Source organism: Nicotiana tabacum, chromosome 8, assembly GCF_000715075.1.
Source record: "Nicotiana tabacum cultivar K326 chromosome 8, ASM71507v2, whole genome shotgun sequence".
In the NCBI taxonomy this organism is placed as follows: Eukaryota; Viridiplantae; Streptophyta; class Magnoliopsida; order Solanales; family Solanaceae; genus Nicotiana; species Nicotiana tabacum.
The window spans coordinates 33,584,034-33,607,714 of NC_134087.1; the positions used below are offsets into that span (position 1 = coordinate 33,584,034).

The window sequence follows — 23,681 nt, forward strand, 5'->3', positions numbered from 1 at the left end:
TCTTTTTCCTTTTTCAATTCACAATTCTTTTCTTTTCCCAAAATCAAAATAAATCCTAAATTAATTAATAATAATTTTTTCAAACTAAATTAACCTACCCAAATAAATTAATCACTCATCACGGTACTTACAATAATTAATTAAATTCCTAATTTTAAAGAACAATTACACAATTCAAGATTAAAAAGTAAAAATGCAAAATGAATTATTTTTGTGATTTTTATTTTTTATAAAACAAACTAATTTGCTAATTAATCTAAAAAATGTAAAATTAAATCCTAAATGTAGATGCAACATATTTTTGTATTTTTCATGAATTAAATGAAATAAACGTGCACAGACAAATGCAAATAATTAACAGAAAATGCCACGAAATCCAACAAAATTGCAAACACTGAAAGAAATTATTTTGTTTTGAATTTGTTGGAGTAATACATATAGGGCAAAAATCACGTGCTCATACTCTCCAACCCATGTGATTGTCTCTGAATGGCCAATATAATTTTTCAATGATCTTACTAATGAAAAATATTGGCTTCGAATTTTCCAAATATTAAATAAAAAGAAATATTGAAAATTTAAGAATAGAAGTCTTCATAAAACCGAAAACTAAGAAATCAAAAATATGATATGCGAATAGCATTTGTGTGCCAATCCTACATTACACAATATGCAACCTTTACTTCAGTGAGAATTTCTCCATATTTTTTTTCTATGTAATTATTTGAGCTTAAATTACAAATTACCAACCAATGATCATATTCATTATTTGCATGGACCTATAACTTATTATTTAATTTTTATTTTGTAATATTTAAAAATATTTTTACTTAATAATATTACATGGTTATTTAAAATTTTATATTAAATGAATCGAGATCCACGTGTGCAACGCACGTGTTAAGAACTAATTCTAATAAATAAAGATTTAGTAAATAAAATTTTATGTGATTAAAAAGTCTTATTTGCTAGAAAAGTAACTGAATAACTATTTTGTCTAGCATAAAATCTAATTTAATGAATATAAAAGTTGACGAAATACTTTTAATTGGTAAGAATAACACTTCAATACTTAAAAACTTAGTATGTAGTGTTATTGTGATTTATTTTAACAAAATAAAATTTTAAACAAATAGAAATATGGAAAGTTCAAGTAATTAAAATCTTAGGAAGATAAGTAAAACAACAATTTTATTTCATGTAAGCTTTATTTTTAAATGGTGTAAAAGGCGAACATATTTCGCACGTAGATAGATAATAAATCTGTCATTTCTCGATGTATGTGTTTTTGTTCTTCTTGGAATGTCTCGCGATTTTCCTTGTTAAATTCCGGCCGTTCAATTACCGGAAAATTTATCATTCTTTGCCGGCGAACAGAACTTTTTTGTAGTTTTTTTTTCGGTGAAGGATCAGCAAGAGTAGCGTACAGAATACAGTAGATACAGTAAATGCTGCTGCTACGGCCATAGTTACTGCAGAGAGTAGAGTTCAACCGTCTTCAGTTCAGGTATATATCTATATATGTTACAAGTTTTATCTTCTTTAGTTATTGCTAATTTAATTGGGTGTTGAGTATTACTGTTGTCGACTAGTTACTTTGCCGTACCAAGCCGGCACAAGAGGTTCGAATTCGGCAGCAAAAGGAAAGAAAAGGATGTATCCAACTGCCACATCACTAAAAATCGAGGTGCTATAAATAATCTTAATTGTAGAATGTCAATTTCAAACAGTTGTGGCAAGTTAGTAAATCTCCTTTTGTGGATAAGGCTTCCGCTTCCGTATCCATGGAGATGGAGCAGAAGCTCTCTTCAGTAGCGAAAAGGCTAACATCGTCACCCATACAACAACTCTCGTATCTCGCCGAAAGATGTAATGCCGTCAACCTTGCTGAAGGTTTCCCTGATTTCCCTGCTCCGTCCTACCTCAAAGACGCCGCCATTTCCGCTATCCGCTCTGACTTCAATCAGTACAGGTTTGTTCCTTTATTTCTATTCGTTTCTATTCTTTCCCCTACTAACTAATTAATAAGTATAACTCCTAGTATCTCCTTTTTACACTTCTCCTTTATCCTATGTTTGTTTACATTTCATTTCTCCGCAGAGGGAATAAAGTGGTGGTACATGTTAATTCACTGTATTGCAGGCATGTTCAGGGAATATGTGATTATGTGGCTAATCAAGTCAAACAAATGCATGGTCTAGATGTCGATCCTCTGACTGATATTGTCGTATGTTGTGGCCAATCTGAGGCTTTTGCTGCGGCAATGTTTGCAAGTATGATTTTTCTTTACAAAAGTCAATAATTAACTCCTGCGATTCCGGTCTTATGAGAAATATATGCAGAAATCATGTTTATGTTTTCTTTGTTCAGTAATTAATCAGGGTGATGAAGTCATCTTATTCGATCCCTCCTATGAAACATATGAAACATGCATTAGGTTGGCTGGTGGAGTCCCAGTAAGCCTTTCATAACTACGTTTTATACTTAAACGACTAGTCATACCATGCAGGTTTTGTCACATCTAGATTGATAAGTTCTATTTCTCCTGTGGGAAAATGGACAGGTGTATGTAGCCCTTGACCCCCCTCATTGGAGTCTGGATCCAGATAAACTCGCAAAGTCATTTACTGGCAGGACAAAAGCTATAGTCCTCAACAGGTAAAACAAAATAGTTTCCAATTCAACATGAGACAATTCTTGAATGGGTTGACATACAGAGTGAAGTATGCTACCAAGTTAAGCGGAACTCCGTAAACTTCTGCAACTAATTCTTGTGGACCTGTGCCCTTTTTTCTACATTCTGGCCAAGTCCAGGAAGTTGTTAGTCCTCCGGTCTTAAGCTTTGAGAACAATGTAGAGAAAGCCTTTAGAGATTACATGTCCACACGAAAGCTAATGACTTCATTGACTTAAGTATTAAACATCGGTTTTGGCTAAAAAGGAATGCTTTCTTTTACTTTTATAAGTGTCACCTCAGAATGTATACTATGATCTATGATGTGAAATTATTCTGTTGCTGCAATCAGTCTTGACATAAGATTAATCGGAGACAAAGCAATGCAGGTAACTAAATATACAAATGGAACTATAGACACCAGTGGGACAGTTTTGTTGCAATGCACCCCAGGTTGACACACTTGATCGTTCAGATATCACTGTACTGTTGTGCAAAAGATGTTTAGATTTTCATTAACTGATGTTCTGTTGCAGGAAACATAAGCTTTTCCTTCTTTTTTGTCAAACCAATAATTGAGAAGGTTCAGTTTTGTACCTGCACATAATGTACAACATGCTATATGAAGAATGTTTTAAACTGATAATCAATTTTGGCATTGGAATTGAATGTTCTGATACAAAGTGGTGCAGCCCTCACAATCCAACTGGAAAGGTTTTCTCTAATGATGAGCTTGAGATTATTGCTGGAGCTTGCCGAACCTTGGATATTCTAGCTGTAACAGACGAGGTTTAATTTGCTGCACTTTATCACATCTTCTTGTGCTTTTCAAATAGAGAAAAAAAAAAAGCAACGACATATGTATATTCGGCCCCTTGTTCAAGCTAATCAGAAGAATGCATTTTATATTTACTACTCCACCGTGTAAAAAAGAGAGATGCAATTTGCAGTGCTAACTCTTTAAAACCTGAAAAACTTTTGGTGAAGTATCTATAGAAGCTTTCAGAACTTCATGATCATGCATGGATAAAATAGGAGCTAAGATGTTCCTGAACAATGTTTTTTTAACGCTTTTTGCCTTAATAGGCGTGTTTTTTCAACCTTGCTTTTGCTTTGCTTTTAGGTAGGCATACTATCCCTTGGCTGATGCCCTTTGCGTGTAAGATAAGATTGTGAAGTATTTATACATTAAAAGTATACCTGAATCTGGAACCAGACATATCCAGCTTGGAACTCACTTTATATTTTTCTGTAGGTATATGAGCATATAACGTTCGACGGGGAGAGACATACATCAATTGCCACATTTCCAGGAATGCAGAAGCGTACCATCATCACATCTTCCTTGTCAAAAAGTTTTAGTGTGACTGGTAAACATTTGATATCTTGCTTCCAGTGCCAGCATGTTTAAGTCGTTTCTACCTCTCCGAAGTAGGTTGATATATTAAATTCTCATTTAAATTCATGCTTTCTCTTACTGGGTTTGTTGTTGTTGTTGTAACTTCATGCTTTCTCAGGTTGGAGGATTGGCTGGGCAATTGGCCCAGCTTGCTTCGCATCTGCAATAAGGAACATCCATGTTAAAATTACAGATTCTGCTCCAGCACCTTTCCAGGAAGCTGCCTTGACAGCTTTGAGAAGTTCCCCTGAATACTTCGATGCATTGAGACAAGTAAATTTCCTTGCAATTAGTAGATCTACTGGTATCTTTTTTCGACTTATGAGTTAATCTATTTTCACATCTTTTGTGCTCAGGACTATGAATCAAAAAGAGATTACTTGACTCAGGTGCTTACAAAAGTTGGTTTCCAGGTGCCCTTCATGCCTAAGGGTTCCTTTTTCCTATTCATGGAGCTTCCTGGGACATGCACGCTTTCTGATGTAAATGCTCACCAAACATCTTTCTTCGATAATCATCTCAAGCACGAATACCTATTTTCCCTCATATAAATTCTTACATTAGGACTGTCCTATTTAATTGGTATCAAAAAGCTTCAAAAGGAAAGAGAAACCTTTTCTTTTACATCTTTCTTTCTTTTGACTTGGGGGGGGGGGGGGTTGGAGGAAGAGAAGGAAGGGTGATAGGACTGTACTTTGTTAAGATTTGGTACTTAGCTCAACCCAGAAATGCTACTTGAAATTTGTCCACCTAAGAGGATCTTAATCTTTACTTATGGAGTAGTACAAAATTAGCGGATTTTGAACTCAAAAGTGTATTTGGCTCCATAATATCAGTAAATGAAGTTTGAACTCAAAGTATATTTGGCTCCGTAATATCAGTTTATTTACCAGACTTTTCCACTTGCTTAAGTCTTAACCTCTGCTTGTGCGAAGAACAGTCAAACATCGGATGGTCCTGCTTGTATGAAGATTCTACTTATTTTTTGGCAGTTTTTTATTTTTTACAGAAGCTGAAGTTGGGTTTAGTTGATCATTTGCCCTGATAATCAAAATTTAAAACTTTATTTGAAAGCATAAATAGAACTTTAATATACATGTACATTGAGTGATTATTGCCGGTCGGCTGTACCAGCAATAGGTTCATACTTTGGATAAAGTTTTTACGTCTTAGTGTGGCCTGTAAGAACTTGACAAAGCATTTTATTTTGGCGTTCTTAATATGTTTAAGTTGTGGTAATGATAAACTCAAGGCACTCCAGGTTGAATTTGTGGAGGAATTGATTAAACAAGCTGGGGTGGTGGCTGTACCAGGCCGTGTATTCTTCCACACCAATTCGTCATCGTTAGAAGACTTTTCTTCGACTGCTATTAGCTACCACAGGAGGTATATCAGATTTGCGTTCTGCAAAAGTGAGGAGACATTAGCTGCTGCTTCACAAAAGTTAACCGAGCTTGTAGATGGTTCAGGGAGACTCGAGCTATTTTAGATTGGATTGCTTTTTATTTGCCTTTCCAATCCACGTCCATGAGAAGTTGAAGCTTCAATCTGTTTGTTCTTTGCTGTATGAGAGAACGAGAGAAACTCCCACGCACTCACCCCTATTGCTATTGAAGTGAATGGGGTCTTGTAATGTTATTTGAAAGAGAAAATAAGTTAGAAGGACAACAGGTAGTAATTCATTTTCTCGATTTGTAGCTTTTACCAAATGAAAGTTAACTCAGGAAAACAACTGATGAAAGGAGGTTGAATATTTACCGCTATGTCAAACCTGGAAGAAAGGTCAAACCTTTTGCCTTTGAATAACCCCACTGGCTAACTTATATCGTGCAATTGTTTAGGTCTCTTGGAAAGTTCGTTTCCGTATTAGTGAGACGAATGATGATTAATGAGTTGTTGATTGGACTAATTTGCCCTAAAGAGTTCTGCCTCATTTTATATTGTACTCTATTAGTACTATCTTTTGTCAAATACTAGTTTTTTTAACCTTTAAAGTCATTTTATTTGTAAGAAGATTGTAAAAACTTGACGGATAAAGCTCAGTCAAAAGGAGGAAGTTGGGATAGAGAGAGAAGATCAACTGTATTAGAAAATATATCATAAATCCGGCAGCTAGTACACGTAGATGTGCTTATATATACCATATGGAAAATAATACTCCCACCGTCTCCGTTTCAAATTAGATGAGATACTTTCTTTTTTAGTATGTTTCAAAATAAATGACACATTTTTAAATTTAAAAATAATTCAACATTAAACTCTTCATTTTATCCATTTTACTCTTAATGAGAAGTTTTTATAATTACACAAATGTCATGGTCTCACAAATATTTTACCCTTTAAGCTTTTAAGACCAACAACAACAATAACATACCCAGTATTATCTCACACTGTGAGGTCTAGGAAGGGTAGTGTGTACGCAAACCTTACCCCTACCTTGTGAAGATAGAGAGGTTGTTTCCAATAGATCATCGGCTCAGGAGAGCATAAGCACCACATTAATGAAAATATAGACAAGAAGGGACAGTATCAAAAAGCCATATAAAAGCAAAATAAAAACAACAAGTAGTAAAGTGATCAACAATAAAAGAAAATAACAGTTAGTCATAAAAACTTATTTCCAACCGAAAGCGATACTGCATACCAATACTATTGTTATGAACACTCTAGACTACCGACTTTACTACCCTAGTCCTCGGCTTTCATACCTTCCTATCAAGGATCATGTCCTCGGTTAGCTGAAGCTGCGCCATGTCTTGCCTAATCACCTCTCTCTACCTCTTCTATGGCATACCTCTATCTCTCCGTAGACCTTCCAATGTCAACCTCTCACACCTCCTCACCGGAGCGTCTGCGCTCCTCCTACTCACATGACCAAACCACCTAAGCTGCGCTTCCCACATCTTATCCTCAATAGGGGCCACACCCACCTTGTCGCGAATAACCTCATTTCTGATCCTATCTAAACTGGTGTGCTCGCACATCCATCTCAACATCCTCAACTCTACTACCTTCATCTTATGGACATGAGCAATCTTGGCTGGCCAACACTCAGCCCCATACAATATTGTTGGCCTGACCACCACTCTGCAGAGCTTACCTTTAAGTTTCGGTGGTACCTTCTTGTCACACAAAATATCGGAAGCGAGTCTTCATTTTATCCATCCTCCCCTAGTACGATGTGCAATATCTTCATCACTCTCCTTATCCCCTGAATAATAGACCCAATGTACTTAAAACTTCCTCTCCTGGGGATGACCTGCGAGTCCAGCCTTACCTCCCCTTCCCCTCCTTGATTCTCTCCGCTGAACTTACACTCCAAGTATTCTATCTTGATCCTGCTCAACTTGAAACCTTTATGAAATACATTAATAAAATATCTCGGTACGTCATAAGACCATTGTGCCTCTGATTAATATCATGAAACAAACTTTATCAACTTACGTATTTTTGAGACCCATGAATAGATGATAGAATAACATGACACATGGGAGAATAAGAATATACACATCTGTAGCATTTCTACGAATAGAGTAATTTATTGAAGTTGTGCATTTGCTCGTTTTGCTTGTGTCGTATAAATCATGCCAAAAAGAAAAAAGGGATAGCCTTAACATACCTGAGCCGATTCTCTTGACAATCCCTCTAGCACACGTCAATTGTGACAATACATAATGACGGATCGAAGTAGAAAAAAATTCGTATGATATTCTTGAGAAAGATTGCACTCAGTTGTCTGATAAGGTTGGAAAGGTAAGAAGTGAACAAAAGTGGCATACTTACTCCTCTCCATTTAGTTTCGGAAGGATTTAATAAGCTACCATGGAGGGGTTACAATTAAAAAAGCTACCTTGTAGGGATACATAAACCTTCCAAATTTACCCCACCTCTTCTTTTACTTCCCTTATATTTATTCCTCAACATTCACTCTAGTCCTGGTAAGTCGTAACCCTCTTCTTACACCTCAACTAAACATAAGTTAAAACAGAAGCTATTGAAATCTAATCCAAGAACTACAAACTCAATGATTTTATTCTGACGAATAGTATGTTCAATCACATCATTCAATCTTACTTTGTAGAAGAGTCATATAAGAGTCACTTTGTAAATCTTAGCATAACACTTTAAAACTTATGAAAAGATGTAACTAATTAAGAATGGATGTTGTTCTCTACAAGAAAGGAAATGACTAGGCCGTACTTTGCTTTCTCGATAACACATTTGCACCAAATGAGATAAGGTTCTTATCTCTTTAAATGTTGCCGCGTATTTAATGATGTAATAGTTACTTATTTGAGCCAAATCCTGCTACCACGTTAGGGGCTTCATCTTTATCCAAATATTCTTAAATAATCTCTCACTAAAATTTATTAATTACACAATTATTCACATAATTAAGAATTATCTTAACTTACTTAAAATACTACTTACTTTTAACACATTTTATACATCTTACTATTATGGTCATGTGGTACCATATAAAATAAATACAAACACTATTATTTCATTAAAACATCCATATAAAAATACATATATTTTCTCAACTTATAATTTTCCTAATCTCATATAAAGCGTACAAATTTTCGTATGCTTAATTCTTAAAATAGTAAAAAGATAACTTTCTTTTCTTGTGAGAAAATAATTTCTACCTTTACAATAAAGAAAATCTCCTTTATAAACTGAAGGTGTTGGTTTATGTTTAGTCAATAATGGCATGCCAATTGGAAGAGTTGGTGGAAAGAGTTGGTGTGGATGCTAGGAGGAAGCTTCCTCCTTTGATGTCACCCATGACATCAAGAGGAGGTAGTTTGATGTCACCAATAACATCAAGAGGAGGTCTTTACCTCTATAAATAGATGCACTCCTTCATTTGTAGAAACCATCCCAAAAATAATACAACACATTGTAGTGAGTAGAGAGTTAAGAGAGAAATTCTCTTAAGTGTAATTGGGAACTCTCCCCTTCCTTTGTTAATATTAAAAAGGCAACTGTTCTCTGGTGGACGTAGGATTATTTTGATCCGAACCACGTTAAATCTTGTGTTCTTTCTTTTACATTTCCGCTAACAATTGGTATCAGAGCAACAGGATTCTTTAACAATCCAAGGAGGAAGAACAAGCAAAGATGAGTTCCATGAAGTTTGAAATTGGTAGATTCAGTGGACGCAACAACTTCAATATCTGGAAGATCTAGATGATGGCGTTACTGCGGAGGGAAGGTTCAATCCATATTATTGACGGAAAGTATCCTAAGGATATATCAGCTCCCGAAATGAGAAGATTGAAGGGGATGCATTGAGTGCAATCCAACTATCCCTTGCACCTAACGTGCTTTGTGAAGTGAGTACGGGTACCGAAGAGACGGCCAAACAGTTATGGGAAAAGCTAGAAGGGCTATACCAAGACCGATCAGTGATAACAAGGATGTTGTTACAACGACGTCTTCACACATTTAAGATGGGGTCAGGTACTTCGTTACAAGATCATTTAGATGTGTTCAATAAACTTGTCATGGACTTACAGATTGCAGGAATTAAAAAGGAGGAGGAGACGTTTGCATGTGCTTTGCTATTTTCATTGACTTCAGGATATCGTGATATTGAGAATTCAATGATATATAGCAAGGAGCCTATCAAGCTTGAGCAAGTGCGGCAGGCACTTAACTCTAGTGATGTGCGGAGGCACATTGAAGGAGATAGAGATGACCATGCAAGTGGGCTATTTGTGAGAGGCCGAACTAGCCAACAAGGAAAGAGCAAATCAAAGCACAGATCAAAGTCTCATGTGAAAAAGAAGAATACAGAGTGTTGGGGTTGTGGCAAGAAGGGGCACTTTGAACGAGACTGCCCAATGTCAAAGTCCAAGGAAAAGGCGAGTGCATCCACAGTTGAACAGGTACATGATTTTAATAATGATTATGTACTAACAACATCGTATAATAATAATAGCAGTTATGAAAACAAATGGGTGTCAGACTCTACTTGCACTCTGCATATGACGTTCCGAAAAGACTGGTTTAGCAGCTATGAGAAAAGTGGAGGAACCGTAGTAATGGGCAATAATGCAACTTGTGCAATAGTTGGCATTGGCTCAGTTCGGGTTCGCTGCCATGATGGAGTCATGAGGACTATTACGCAAGTCCGTCATGTTCCTGATCTGAAGAAGAATTTGATCTCCCTGAGTACTCTGGATGAACAAGGCTACAGGTACATGAGCGAAGCAGGAACTATAAAGGTGACTAAAGGTTCTTTAGTCATGTTGAAAGGCAAGCTAGAGAACGGCCTTTACACATTGGCCGGAAGCACCATTGTTGGCTCTGCAAATGCATCTACAGTGCAGTTATCTAATGATGACAAGGCAAGACTATGGCACATGAGACTGGGTCATATGAGCGCACGTGGACTGGAGATGTTGAGCAATCGTAACCTTTTGGAAGGTGAGAAGATCAGCACACTTGACTTCTGTGAGCACTGCGTTCTAGGAAGCAAAAGAAGGTCAGCTTCAGCACTGGCAAACACAAGACAAGAGGAGTGCTAGACTACATCCATTCAGATTTATGGGGTCCCTCTAAACTTCCATCGAAGGGCCAAAAGAGGTATCTTCTCACTTTTATTGATGATTCCTCACGAAAGGTTTGGGTGCATTTTTTGAAGGCAAAAAGTGATGCTTTTGAAGCATCTAAATAGTGGAAGATTTTGGTTGAAAATCAAATGGAGCGGAAAATCAAATATCTTCGCACAGACAATGGCTTGGAGTTTTGCAATGAAGAGTTTAATGAATTCTGCAAGGTTCATGGGATCTCAAGACATAGGACTGTCAGGCATACCCCCACAGCAGAATGGAGTTGCCGAGAGAATGAACAGAACTCTTCTTGAAAAGGCTCGTTGTATGCTCTTACAAGCCAAAATGTCCAAAGTATTTTGGGGTGAAGCAGTTCACACTGCTGCTCATATTGTCAATCGATCTCCAGCACCGGCAATTGATTTTAAGACTCCGAATGAGGTATGGTCAGGTGAATCCTCTAACTATTCATACTTACGAGTATTTGGGCGTCCAGCTTATTATCACGTTAATGAAGGAAAGCTTGAACCAAGGGCTAAGAAGGCCATATTCGTAGGGTATGTGGATGGAGTAAAAGGGTACAAACTTTGGTGTTTGTCTTTACTCATATTTATAGTTAGTAGAGATATCACCTTTGATGAATCCTCTATACTTGATCCCCGTAAAATTTCCGTGGAGTTTTCAGGAAATAAGAACGACGAGCAGGTGGAGCTTCCGGTGGAGCTTGCCGAGGAAAAGGATCCAGAGACTCAGGTTAAAGATGAGTCAGAAGATGTAGACCTTGAAGAACTTGCTGTCAATGAACCACACAAAATTGCAAAGGGGAGGGAGAAGAGGCAGACACGAGAACCGGAACGCCTTATAGATCAAGCAAACTTGATTGCATATGCGTTCGTAGCTGCACAAGAAGAGATTAAGGATCTGGAGCCCTCCTCGTATATTGAAGCAACTTCTTGCAAGGATGCTGTACAATGGCGGTTAGCCATGACTGAAGAGATGGAGTCTCTTCACAAGAATCAGACATGGGTCTTAGTGAAAAGACAAAAGGGGAAGAGGACAGTTGGATGCAAGTGGGTCTACCGAAAGAAAGAGGGAATTCCTGAAGTGGAAGATGCTAGGTTCAAGGCGAGATTGGTTGCAAAAGGATTCAGTCAGAAGGAGGGAATTGACTACAATGAGATTTTCTCTCCAGTCGTGAAGCATAGCTCAATTCGCGTGCTACTAGCATTGGTTGCCCAATTTGACTTGGAGCTTCAACAGCTTGATGTCAAAACTGCTTTCTTACACGGTGATCTAGAAGAGACAATCTATATGGATCAGCCTGAAGGTTTCCTAGCTGAGGGAAAAGAAGATCACGTATGCCAACTAAAGAAGTCTTTGTATGGTTTGAAGCAATCCCCTAGACAGTGGTACAAGAGGTTTGATGCATTCATGACTACACATGAATTCTCAAGGAGTGCATTTGATAGCTGTGTGTATCACAAGAAGATGTCTGGTAACTCAATGATTTATTTACTGTTGTATGTTGATGATATGCTTATTGCTGCTAACAACATTACAGAGATAAATGCTTTGAAGAAACTGTTGAGTAAGGAATTTGACATGAAGGATTTAGGAGCTGCAAAGAAAATCCTTGGTATGGAGATTTCAAGAGAAGACAGTGTTGTACATCTTTCTCAGAAGAGGTATATTGAAAGGGTTCTCAAGAGATTCAATATGCATACGTGCAAGCCTGTAAGTACGCCATTAGCTCCTCATTTTAAACTTTCAGAGTTACAAATGCCTCAGTCCGAGAATGAGGTGGAGCATATGTCAAAGATTCCTTATGCCAGTGAAGTTGGTAGCATTATGTATGCTATGGTATGCACACGTCCAGATATTGCTCAATCTGTAAGTGTGGTAAGTAGATACATGTCCAGCCCAGGAAAGAGGCATTGGGAAGCTGACAAGTGGATATTGAGATATCTCAAAGGAGCTTCTGGTGTTGGTCTGACCTTTCGAAAAAGTGGTGGAGGTATTTCAATTCTCGGTTATGTAGATTCTGACTATACAGGAGATCTTGACAGAAGAAGGTCCACAACTGGATACATCTTTACCCTCGTTGGCAGTGCCGTTAGTTGGAAGTCGACTCTGCAGTCGATTGTCGCTTTGTCTATGACAGAAGCAGAATACATGGCAGCAACAAAGGTGATGAAGGAAGCTATCTGGTTGAAAGGTTTAGTAGCGGAATTGAGTTTGGTTCAGCTGGAATCAACTCTTAGATGTGATAGTCAGAGTGCTATTCATCTAATGAAAAATCAGAGATTTCATGAGCGCACTAAACACATTGATGTGAGATTTCATTTTATTCGAGATGTTGTTGAAAAGGGAACTATCAAGGTCGTGAAGGTTATCACAAATGATAATGCTGCAGATATGTTGACCAAGATAGTCCCACTCGCTAAGTTTGCACACTGCAAGGACTTGGCGGGGGTGTGCATCAATTGATGCAACTCCGAAGAGAACAGTTGTTAGGTGGAGGTGGTATGTTCAACAATGGTTTGATTCTTCTTGTTTCTTACAATGGGGTTGCCCAGTAAGCTTAGAAGTTTTGGCCAGAGTTGTTCATACGCACGCTCGAAACGCAAACCAAGGTGGAGATTGAAGGTGTTGGTTTATGTTTAGTCAACAATGGCATGCCAATTGGAAGAGTTGGTGGAAAGGGTTGGTGTGGATGCTAGGAGGAAGCTTCCTCCTTTGATGTCACCCATGACATCAAGAGGAGGTAGTTTGATGTCACCAATGACATCAAGAGCAGGTCTTTACCTCTATAAATAGATGCACTCCTTCATTTGTAGAAACCATCCCAAAAATAATACAACACATTGTAGTGAGTAGAGAGTTAAGAGAGAAATTCTCTTAAGTGTAATTGGGAACTCTCCCCTTCCTTTGTTAATATTAAAAAGGCAACTGTTCTCTGGTGGACGTAGGATTATTTTGATCCGAACCACGTTAAATCTTGTGTTCTTTCTTTTACGTTTCCGCTAACATGATCTTTGGGAATCCTCACCTGAATAATTTAAAATATATTCGAAAGTAGTAATATTAATAACTATATAAAATCATATCTTTCAACCTTTTTTTTACAAAAATCTTCAACTCAAAATACCACATCAAACGTCTATAACAGTATCAATATTATTAAACTTACAGGTTCTTATAATAACAATGTCTTAAATCCTTTATAACCTCCTAATTGACATAATCCCTTTCGTACTCATATGGATTTACTACGACACATCCTAATGCTAAGGTACATGATGTAACATCAACCTAATGTAGGCAACATGTACACCTCTAGCCTCCAAACATCTCCACAAAGCCTCCCTCGAAACTTTATCGTATGCATTTTCTAAGTCGATGAACACCATATGCAAGTCCTTCTTTCTTTCCCTATACTGCTCCATCAATCTCCTAACAAGGTGGATGGTTTCTGTAGTTGAACGCCCAAGCATAAATCCGAAATGGTTCTCGAAAATAGACACACTTCTTCTCACCCTTAGCTCTACCATTCTCTCCCAGACTTTCATAGTATGGCTAAGCAACTTGATATCCCGATAATTATTACAATTTTGGATATCTCCCTTGTTCTGATATACACGAACCATCGTGCTCCACCTCCACTCTTCCGGCATCTTCTTCATTCTAAAAATGATATTAAATAATCTAGTGAGCCACTCCAAGGTTGCCTTGCCCGCACTCTTTCAAAACTCCACTGGAATTTCATCCGGCCCGGTCGCTTTGCCCTTGATCATCTTATGCATAGCCCTCTCAACTTCATCAACTCTAATCCGCCTACAATACCCAAAGTCACAATGACTCCCGGAGAGTTCCAAATCACCTAGTATAATGCTCATGTCCCCTCTTTGTTCAAGAGACTATGGAAGTAGGTCTGCCATCTCCGACAGATAAGCCCCTCATCCAACAAACTCTACCTTCTTCGTCCTTGATGCACTTCACTTGATCCAAGTCACGCACCTTCCTTTCTCGCGCCTTGGCAAACCTGAACAACCTCTTATCCCCACCTCGGCCCTCGAGTTCTTCATACAAATGACTAAAAACGGCAATCTTGGCCGCCACAACTGCTAGTTTTGCCTCTTTCTTAGCCATATTATAATGCTCCCTATTCGCCCTCTTCTCCTCCTCGTCGACACTTTCCACTAGCTTCAGATACGCTGCTTTCTTGGTTTTCACTTTTCCTTACTCCTCTCCATTCCACCATCAGTTTACTTTGTGACCACCATAGTAATCCTTTGAGACCCCTAATACCTCTCTCGAGGCTTTTCTAATGCACTGCACAGTCGTGGTCCACATAGTGCTTGCGTCCTCACTACTCTCCAAGCCCCCATAGTCAATAGCTTGACCCCAACTCCTGCGCTTTAGCTTCCGTCAAAGCTCCCCACTTGATCCTATGTTGGCTATACATCACCTTCTTCCTTCTCTTCCTCGTGATCTCAAGGTCCATGACCAGGAGCCTATGAAAGGTCGAGAGGTTCTCACTCGGGATAGCCTTGCAATCCGTGCAAAGACCTCTATCGGACTTCCTTCAGAGTAAATAATCAATCTAAGTCTCGGCCACCAAACTCCGAAAGGTGACCAAGTACTCCCTCTTCTTCGGAAAGCTCGAGTTTAAAAAGTATTTCGCTTTTCTTTTAAACTCCATACCGAGTCAAACTAGCTCATCTAAATTGAAACGGAAGGAGTAATAATAAAAACCTCCAAGATAGTTATGTATCTGTACAATGAATACATATAGTTAATAGAGCTATGAGTAAAACTAATACTCTCCTAAACACCCCCTCAAGTTGGAGTATGTGCAATTAACTTGGAAAAAATAGAATGATGGAGGCATTGTGTAGAAACTTAGAATGATAAAAATGGTCCCTTACGTTTGGGAGTATATCTAAATGATCTCTAAAATATATTTTTGAGTAATTTTGATCCACTAATTTGCCAAAAAAGATCACCTTTGATTTTCGTTAAATATTTAACAAACTCTGCCAAGTTGAATTTAACGAGAATGGTGAAAAACAATTTAATCTGAAATAGGAAAGTGAGGGCCGGCTTTTGGGTAAAGCCTTTAAAGCCCAAGCTTCAATTATTTATTCTATGAGTTTTTTTAGGAAATTTTACCTCCTATAGCAAAGCTTTACACCCTATTTATTATAAATAAAAATTCTTTTAAAATATTATTTTCTATAGCTACCTTTTATTTTTTATAGCAAATATGTATTTATGGTCACCTCCTACCATTAAACCATTAAATACGCTGTCTAATATTTTTCTCTCTCATTCTTTCAATTTATTCTCTCCCAAAATCACTGCTTAGTATCTTATTTCTCTCTCCACGATCTCTCTCTCACAGCGCCATTGTCTTTCCCATTGTTGAACCACGATTCTCTTTTATCAGCGCCATTGTCTCCCTCAATTTTTAATAGATTTTGCTCCAAAAAGTTGTTATTAAGTGTTAAAGTTGTTGGGTTTTGGCCGGTTAAAGCTTATTCTTTTTCTCTTCAACAGTTTTTTTTTAAATATTCGCCATTGTTAGTTTTTTTTGCAGAATACCCATTAAAGCACTCAATTTCAAAGGGCCATCTTTCGATACTATAAAAGCTTTGTTAGATTTTCTACATAACGCCCACTAAAGCACTTAATTTCGAAGGGCCATCTTTCGATTTGTAAATCACTTAAGAGGAACCTGTATTTGAAGGTTCATCGGCAACCATTGAAGCCGAAAGGAGAACAAAAATACGCAATGACCCTAATTGCATATGTATTTATATGTATTTGGGTCCGCATACATTGATTTTTAGTTTGTACAGTAATTTTCTCTTTTTGTATTTAGATGTATTGATATGTATTCGATAAGGCATACACTATTTTTTTATTTTGTACAGTGATTTTGGATTGTTGTATTTAGATGTATTTAATGTATTTGAGTTCACACAACAATATTTTTAAATACATTGTTGGTTATATTATTTTGATGTTATTCATCAATTAGTTATGCATTCAATCTAACTGTATCCATCTGTATCTAAAACAATAATACAGTGAAATACAGTAAAATACTCTTAATACAAATAGAAAATCAATGAATACAACCACTATGTTTATTGTGAATTATGCAAGCAGTAAGATACTATTACAAGTTGTATCCGGTATAAATACATGATGTATTCATATACAGAAAATCAAATTTCAAAGTATTCCTATAGATACTTGTATCAATTCCGAGCAGAACCTCGAACAATGTCGGGAAAAAAACTCGAACTATATCAGAAAAAAAAGGGGGACTGAAACTTTGAAGAATTCACTATTTTTTGGTGTTTAGCGTCTGATAAATCTTCTTATTAATTGGATTGATAATGTTGCGTATTATAATTGATTTCAGTGAATTATATTATGAGTGTATCCCGTTAAATTAGCAGCTTTCCGTTATTAAACAACTGAAGAGACCTATTATTACGTTGTATTCACGAATACATGGTATGAATACATGCGAATATAGTGGTTGACAACTGGACTGCTCTGTTTTTTAGCCGATTTTTACTACTGTATTCTTGAATACAGTAGCATAAATACATCGAATACTTTACCATAACAAGTGAAAGGTAGTTACAGAAAGTAATTATGTATATGGTAGCTATAAGAAGTTAATAGCCAATAAACAATAGTCATTTTTGAAAATTCCTCAATTTTTTTAATTAAGTATTTTTACTCTTATTACATATTTTGGTAAAAAATAAAAAAAAATATTTTTGTTTCTTAAAAATTGGCTCCTAACGTATAAATGCAAAATTTATGGAAGAAATCAAGTGATTATTCTTTTTTCTTTAGTCTTTTTCTCATTAAATATTATGTAAACGTTTTCCTCTTACTTTCTTGGTTTGCACAATATTCAATTTCCTTTTTTAATCTTTCTTAGTTCTCACCAAGCGTTACTACTATTATATTTTTTTTCTTTGTGCCTCTAAAAGATCATATTGTTCTGTAATAGTACTCTAATTGATATACTCAATCCAATAAAAAGATTTGATTCTTTTTCAAATGCTTATATTGCACATAGAATAATGATAACAGTTCCTGTAACAGTTGTCTCGGGTCGTCCTCGATCACAAACTAGAAATTTGAAAGAAGTTTTTTAAATTAAAATTGATAAAATCTTACTTAAGATCAACCATAACGCAAGAGATTAAAATGGATTAACGATATTATCAATTGAAAAATTACTATTAGAAGAAATTGATTATAACATAATATTCATAATTTTGCATATGAAAAAGCTAGAAAATTATATTTCAAATAAATAACATATATAAAAAAAATTATTATAAAAAATAATTAAAGGTCTCTTGTGAAAATTTGGCTTTAAGCCCCAATACTATTGAGCCGCCCCGAAAAAGTCTCAGTTAAATTTCAAAGTCGCAACATATTTATGGTGTCTTGTCTAGCTTTTTAGGCCCCCAAAAATAAAACGACAAAATAATAAAAAATGAATCTTGTTATGATAAATATCATATTATGGTGGATGTCTACTCTACCTCCATGATCTTCATGTCAAATGCTTAATGACATATTCAATGACATATTTTCTATGTTCAATGACATATTCCATGACATATTTTCTTTACTTTTTATGCCTATATAAAGGCCTTGTAATAGATAGAAAAATACACACAATTAAAGAAAAAAATCTCTTCCTTCTCTCTATCTCCATTTCTTGTTCATGTTTTACTAAATTACTTTTATTTCCTTGTTCCATATTGCTACTTTGAATTATATTTTATAACAACCATATAGTTCTATTATCAGCACGAGTCTCTAACCAATTGTATATATATATCTACAAAATTTTTCCTACATCCAGAAAGATTACAATTAGAAGCCATACATATCATCACATAGTTAAATGTAAAGAGAAACTACATATGGTAAGTAATGAAATGTAAGAAGGTATGATTATCTTATACTTGTCATTCCTTTAAAATCTCATATGCACACAACTTTGTACTACACCTGTATTGCATAAGCACATATTAATATTACATCTTTTATATCACATGAATGGAATAAAATTTTCGAAGTTCTATATGTGAAAATCATAGTAGCAGTTAATTGTTGATATGATGCATGTCATGGTAACCAAGGATATTTTATATAAATTGTCTTATGCATATTTATGTGTTAACTATCTTCAATCTGTCCTGCCCGCTTTAAACATTTTCTTTTACTTGGATGAATATTTTTTTTCCTTTTGGATTTTTACACTTGCATATAGTACCAAAAAAAGGAATAAAAAATAAAATAAAATTGGTCATACTGATTAAAAGCATAAATCATCTTGAAGAAAACAAGAAATACTTCACATCTTTATCTAAGTTGATTAATTACTTCTTTGATATTTGGAAAACAAACCAGCTATTGAGAAAGTATACTTCATAATTTATGGTCGTATCATTTGAAAGCAAACAATGATTAGTATGACTACTAGAACCTACTTAATGCTTGCTACTGACTTACCATTTTTAAGTATTTTATATGAATGATGTACAAGCTACAACTGGTAAGTTATTACCTATAATGTCACTTTTCAGGTAATATAAATGTTGAATTTATGTATTAGTACTATATATGTGTTAGGTGTACTTTTGATAAATTTATTCACTAATTGTTTGGTTGAATTGAGAGAAGAGAAGTCATGGCGTTAAATCAAATCCAATAGGTAGGGTATACCCCGAAAACAACAATATTTTTTAGAGAGACTCAATAAATATAATGACAATGGTTTTATCATCCTTTTAAACTCTAATAGAATTTAGAAGAAATATTCTGACTACAAACGGTTGTATTTCATATAGATGCTACAAATAATTAATAAAGCTTTACGCTGATTTGAGATTTGTACACTTATTTAAGAAAGCAAATTTGATCTGCTAAGTTGCAAATTAGTTGTGTATAACTTTCTTGGCATGTGATTGAAATTAAGGCTTGATAATGAATCTCAATATTGTTTAGCCTATTATGCCATTGATTGAGGGTAAGACATCAGGATCAAGTCCTGATGCTCCATAATGATAAGAGTTGGGTTTGAGTCCGAATTTATTATGGCCTAACATGCCTTTATATTGGTAAGACATTGGGTTTGAGTCCCAATGTACCATATTGATGATATAATGATGACTAACGAAAAATAATATATTTTTCATGAAAAGCCATGAAAATTGTCCCACTTGATTTGCTCCATTCTTGAAGTGAATGTGATAGCAGCGCATAATAAGTTTCAATGAAGACAAGTGGTTGAACAATGAACGTGGGTGTTCCAAATATCAAAATAATAATAATCATCACTATGATTATAAAAGGAGAACAATAAGGGTTCTCAAAATAGTCCTTCAAAATGTGAAGGCAATGCTTACCATCAAATTGGTATGATAATAATAAAGCACATCGCTGATTATGATCCATTCCTTGAAGAGAATGTGACTTGTGATAAGCATTGAGAATGCAAACTCATTCCTAAAGTTGAATGTGGCATGTGATAAAAGCAATGAATAAAGACATGCAATTCATGATTATATGAATACCACACAACTCACCTCTAAGGGAAGTTTGAGTAAAATAAAGAGAATAAATATTATTGTGTGGTTACATGAATATATCATTGGTCGCGTACATGTGGTACGCCAAATAATATTTTGTCATGCCTTATAAAAGTTATTAAAGGCAAAGTTAAAGCAAGAAATGATTTTGCTTATGATGATTTTGACCGTGACAATTTATTATGATATAATTTTATCTGTGAAGGAGACATTTACCATATGAATGGTATGATAAAAGATCTTGTAGTACAAAAGTTGTTAAGAACTCCGGAAAACTAATTTGTTACTACCCGGATGAATAAACTTATTCATGACATTGATATTGTAAAGTCTCAAACGAAACTTTTTGAGTTTCAAATATATAAGTTAATGTGATTGGCATATTGAGACTATAAATGAAAGGAAGATTGAATATCTTCATATTTCTATAATCATACCGGGTAAATATGAAAGGTTACCTGATCTTCTTTCTATTTGTACTACACAAATATAAGCATAATGCTGGAATCATATGCCACAAGTAAACTAGAGGTTTACTAAAACAAATATTAATTGGCATGACCAGTTGACCATCTCGGTTCAATTATGATGCGAAAAATTAATTAAGAATTACATTGACATATATTGAAGAATAGAAGATTCTTCAAGAATTCTCTTGTGCTGCTTGTTCTCATGATATACCAATTAAAGGTTGGGATTGAACCCCTTGATTTCTGGAAGGAATAAAAGGTGATATATATATATATATATATATATGGGCTCAGTCACCTGCCATGTGGACCGTTTACTATTATATGATTTTAATAGATGCATCTATTTTATGGTCACATGTGCATTTGTTATCAACTTGTAGTTTTGTTTTTGCAAGATTGCTTGCTCAAATTATTAGAGCACAATTCCAGAATATAAATTATGATGATTTATCTTGATAATACTGGTTTAAATCCAAGTTGGTTTAGCGAAAATTGTATGCCTCCAATTATAGCTAAATCATTGGTTATGAGAATAAAACTCCCAAAAATAAAATTTGGTATGAGATGTAATATTTAATATACACCAGCACTTGTACGCATCTAGCCAAGTTATGAAAATTTCTTCCTATCACAATCGGTTCAGGGTCAGGACCAAATAATTTCTATATAGGAATATGAATGTGCTATATGATTTAATTATGCCACCACAATGCACAAAGATGGGTTCCCAAAGAAGGTTGGAAAATGTGTTGGTGATCCCAATATTAGGGGGAGAAATTGGATAGCTGAGAAAGTGATACGTGAAATGAATTATTATGAATACATATAGATCCTCGTACAAGAAAATATGAACTTGAAGTTCAAGTGATAATTAATTTATAAATTATTGCTAGACGCAATTGCTGACCCAAAGCTAAATGTCATATTTCAGCTGTTAATGCTCCAAATAGAATAAAGTCCATGAGGGACAGATGTCTATGGCACACATGAAGCGTAACAGACCAATCGGTTCCAAAGATAAAACTCCTTGAAGAAGAAGAGGGGCAAAATGGTCATAATAAGGAGGCAAGTGCTCTAGAAGAGCACCACGACATAACACTTCGTAAGACCTCATGTGAGAGGCTCAGGTACCTGAAAATAATGAGATAAAATGATCTCAATAAGTTATTGAACCGATATAAAATGATCGTCGATGATATTGTTAACATAATGTAGCGTCAATATTATTAATATTGACGAGGATCTTGAGCTCAAATCTGTCATGAAATTTGGACAGATAAATGATTGGCCAAATGAAAAATACGCAATGAAAATTGACTTCACTTGAAAAAATGTGAAGTTGGGCGGATAGTCCCAACACCTGAAAGTATAAAGCCAATGGAGGTATAAATGTGTTCTTGTGCAAAAAGTTCATGTCGATAAACATAAAGACGACTTGTGACACAAGAAAATTAGTAAATATCCTCACATTGATTATCTAGAGACATGTTCTCTTATGATGGATATAATTATTTCATGTTTTAATCTGGCAATACATGAAAACTTGATATACGTATAATGGAAATCATTGGAGGATTAAAATTGTTCTGAAGCATATTAATGTTTCCTAGAAATCTATTAAATAAAGCTTCAAAAATCCTTATACGAATTGAAACAATCAAGGCGCATGTGGTATAATCGCCTGTGTGAGTACCTATTGAAAGAAGGGCACAAGAATGATTCAATTTGTCCTTGTATTTTTATAAAAAGATCTGGATTTGAATTTGTTATAATCTTTGTGTATGTTGATTCAAATATCATTACAACTCCTAGGCAGCTTCCTAAAGCAGTAAACTGTTTAAAGAAAGAATTTGAAATGAAAGATTTTGGAAAGACAAAATTTTGTCTTGGTCTACAAATTGAGTATATGAAATATAAAATTTTTATCAATCAATCAGCATACACTAAAAAGATTTTAAAGCGATTTTATATGGGATAAAGCACATCCATTTAGTACCCCGATGGTTGTGAGATCACTCGATATAAATAAAGATCCATTCTGACCTCATGAAAATAATGAAGAACTTGTTGGTCCTGAAGTACTATATCTTAGTGCAATTGATGCACTAATGTATCTTGCTAACACTAAAGGCGTGACATAACATTTTCAGTTAATGTCTTAACAAGATATAGCTCTGCTCCTACAAGGAGACATTGAAGTGAAATCAAATACATATTGTGTTATCTAAAAGGGACTACCAATGTGGGCTTATTTTATGGCAATGATTGCAATCCCGATCTTGTTGGTTATGCCGATGTAAAGTATTTATCTGACACACACAAGGCTTGATTTCAAACATGCTATGTGTTTACATGTGGAGGCACTGTCATATCTTGGTGATCGACTAAGCAATCAATCGTGGCTACTTCTTCTAATCATGCTGAGATAATTTCTATTCATGAAGCAAGTCGAGAATGTATTTGGTTGAGGTCTATAATATATCTTATCCGAGACAAATGTGGTTTGAAGTTTGACAAACTACCCATAATTTTGTATGAAGACAATGCAGCATGCATAGCCCAATTGAAGGGATGATTCATAAAAGAAGATAAGACAAAACACATTTTACCAAAGTTATTTTTCACACATGATCTTCAAAAGAATGGTGATATCAATGTGCAACAGATTCGTTCAAGTGATAATATGGTTGATTTGTTCACCAAATCTCTACTGACGTCAACCTTCAAGAAACTGGTGTACAAGATTAGGATGCGAAGGCTGAAGGATGTGAACTGATGCTCTCATCAGGGGGAGTTAATACGCGGTGTACTCTTTTTCTCTTGCAAGGTTTTGTCCCACCGGGTTTTCCTTGCAAAGTTTTTAACGAGGCAACCAAAAGGCGTATTTCTAAATATGTGTACTCTTTTTCCTTCATTAGGATTTTTTTTCCCATA

At 35.5% G+C, this 23,681-nt stretch overlaps 1 protein-coding gene across 3 annotated transcripts; it reads left to right on the forward strand.

Annotated features, from left to right (window-relative positions):
* Positions 1-1,236: 1,236 nt before the first annotated feature.
* On the forward strand, positions 1,237-5,834 carry LOC107770016 (uncharacterized). Of its 3 annotated transcripts, none has more exons than XM_075219177.1 (11): positions 1,237-1,507; positions 1,593-1,687; positions 1,767-1,972; positions 2,143-2,273; positions 2,371-2,456; positions 2,564-2,658; positions 3,367-3,463; positions 3,930-4,044; positions 4,192-4,346; positions 4,430-4,486; positions 5,335-5,834. In XM_075219177.1, the coding sequence occupies exons 2-11, from the start codon at positions 1,655-1,657 to the stop codon at positions 5,560-5,562; spliced, it is 1,203 nt and encodes a 400-aa protein (XP_075075278.1). In that variant the 5' UTR covers positions 1,237-1,507; positions 1,593-1,654; the 3' UTR covers positions 5,563-5,834. The 3 variants fall into 3 exon arrangements, with proteins under 3 accessions (XP_075075278.1, XP_016444757.2, XP_016444756.2); XM_016589271.2 differs by having other exon boundaries at positions 1,238-1,507; positions 1,574-1,687; positions 4,430-4,555; XM_016589270.2 differs by having other exon boundaries at positions 1,238-1,507; positions 4,430-4,555.
* The last annotated feature ends 17,847 nt before the right edge of the window (positions 5,835-23,681 follow it).

Coding starts and splice junctions, on each gene's coding strand:
- LOC107770016 (XM_016589271.2), top strand. CDS start 1,655: ATGTATCCAACTGCCACATCACTAAAAATCGAG. Junction 3,464..3,929: donor TTCTAGCTGTAACAGACGAG/GTTTAATTTGCT, acceptor ATTTTTCTGTAG/GTATATGAGCATATAACGTT. Junction 4,045..4,191: donor AAAAAGTTTTAGTGTGACTG/GTAAACATTTGA, acceptor ATGCTTTCTCAG/GTTGGAGGATTGGCTGGGCA.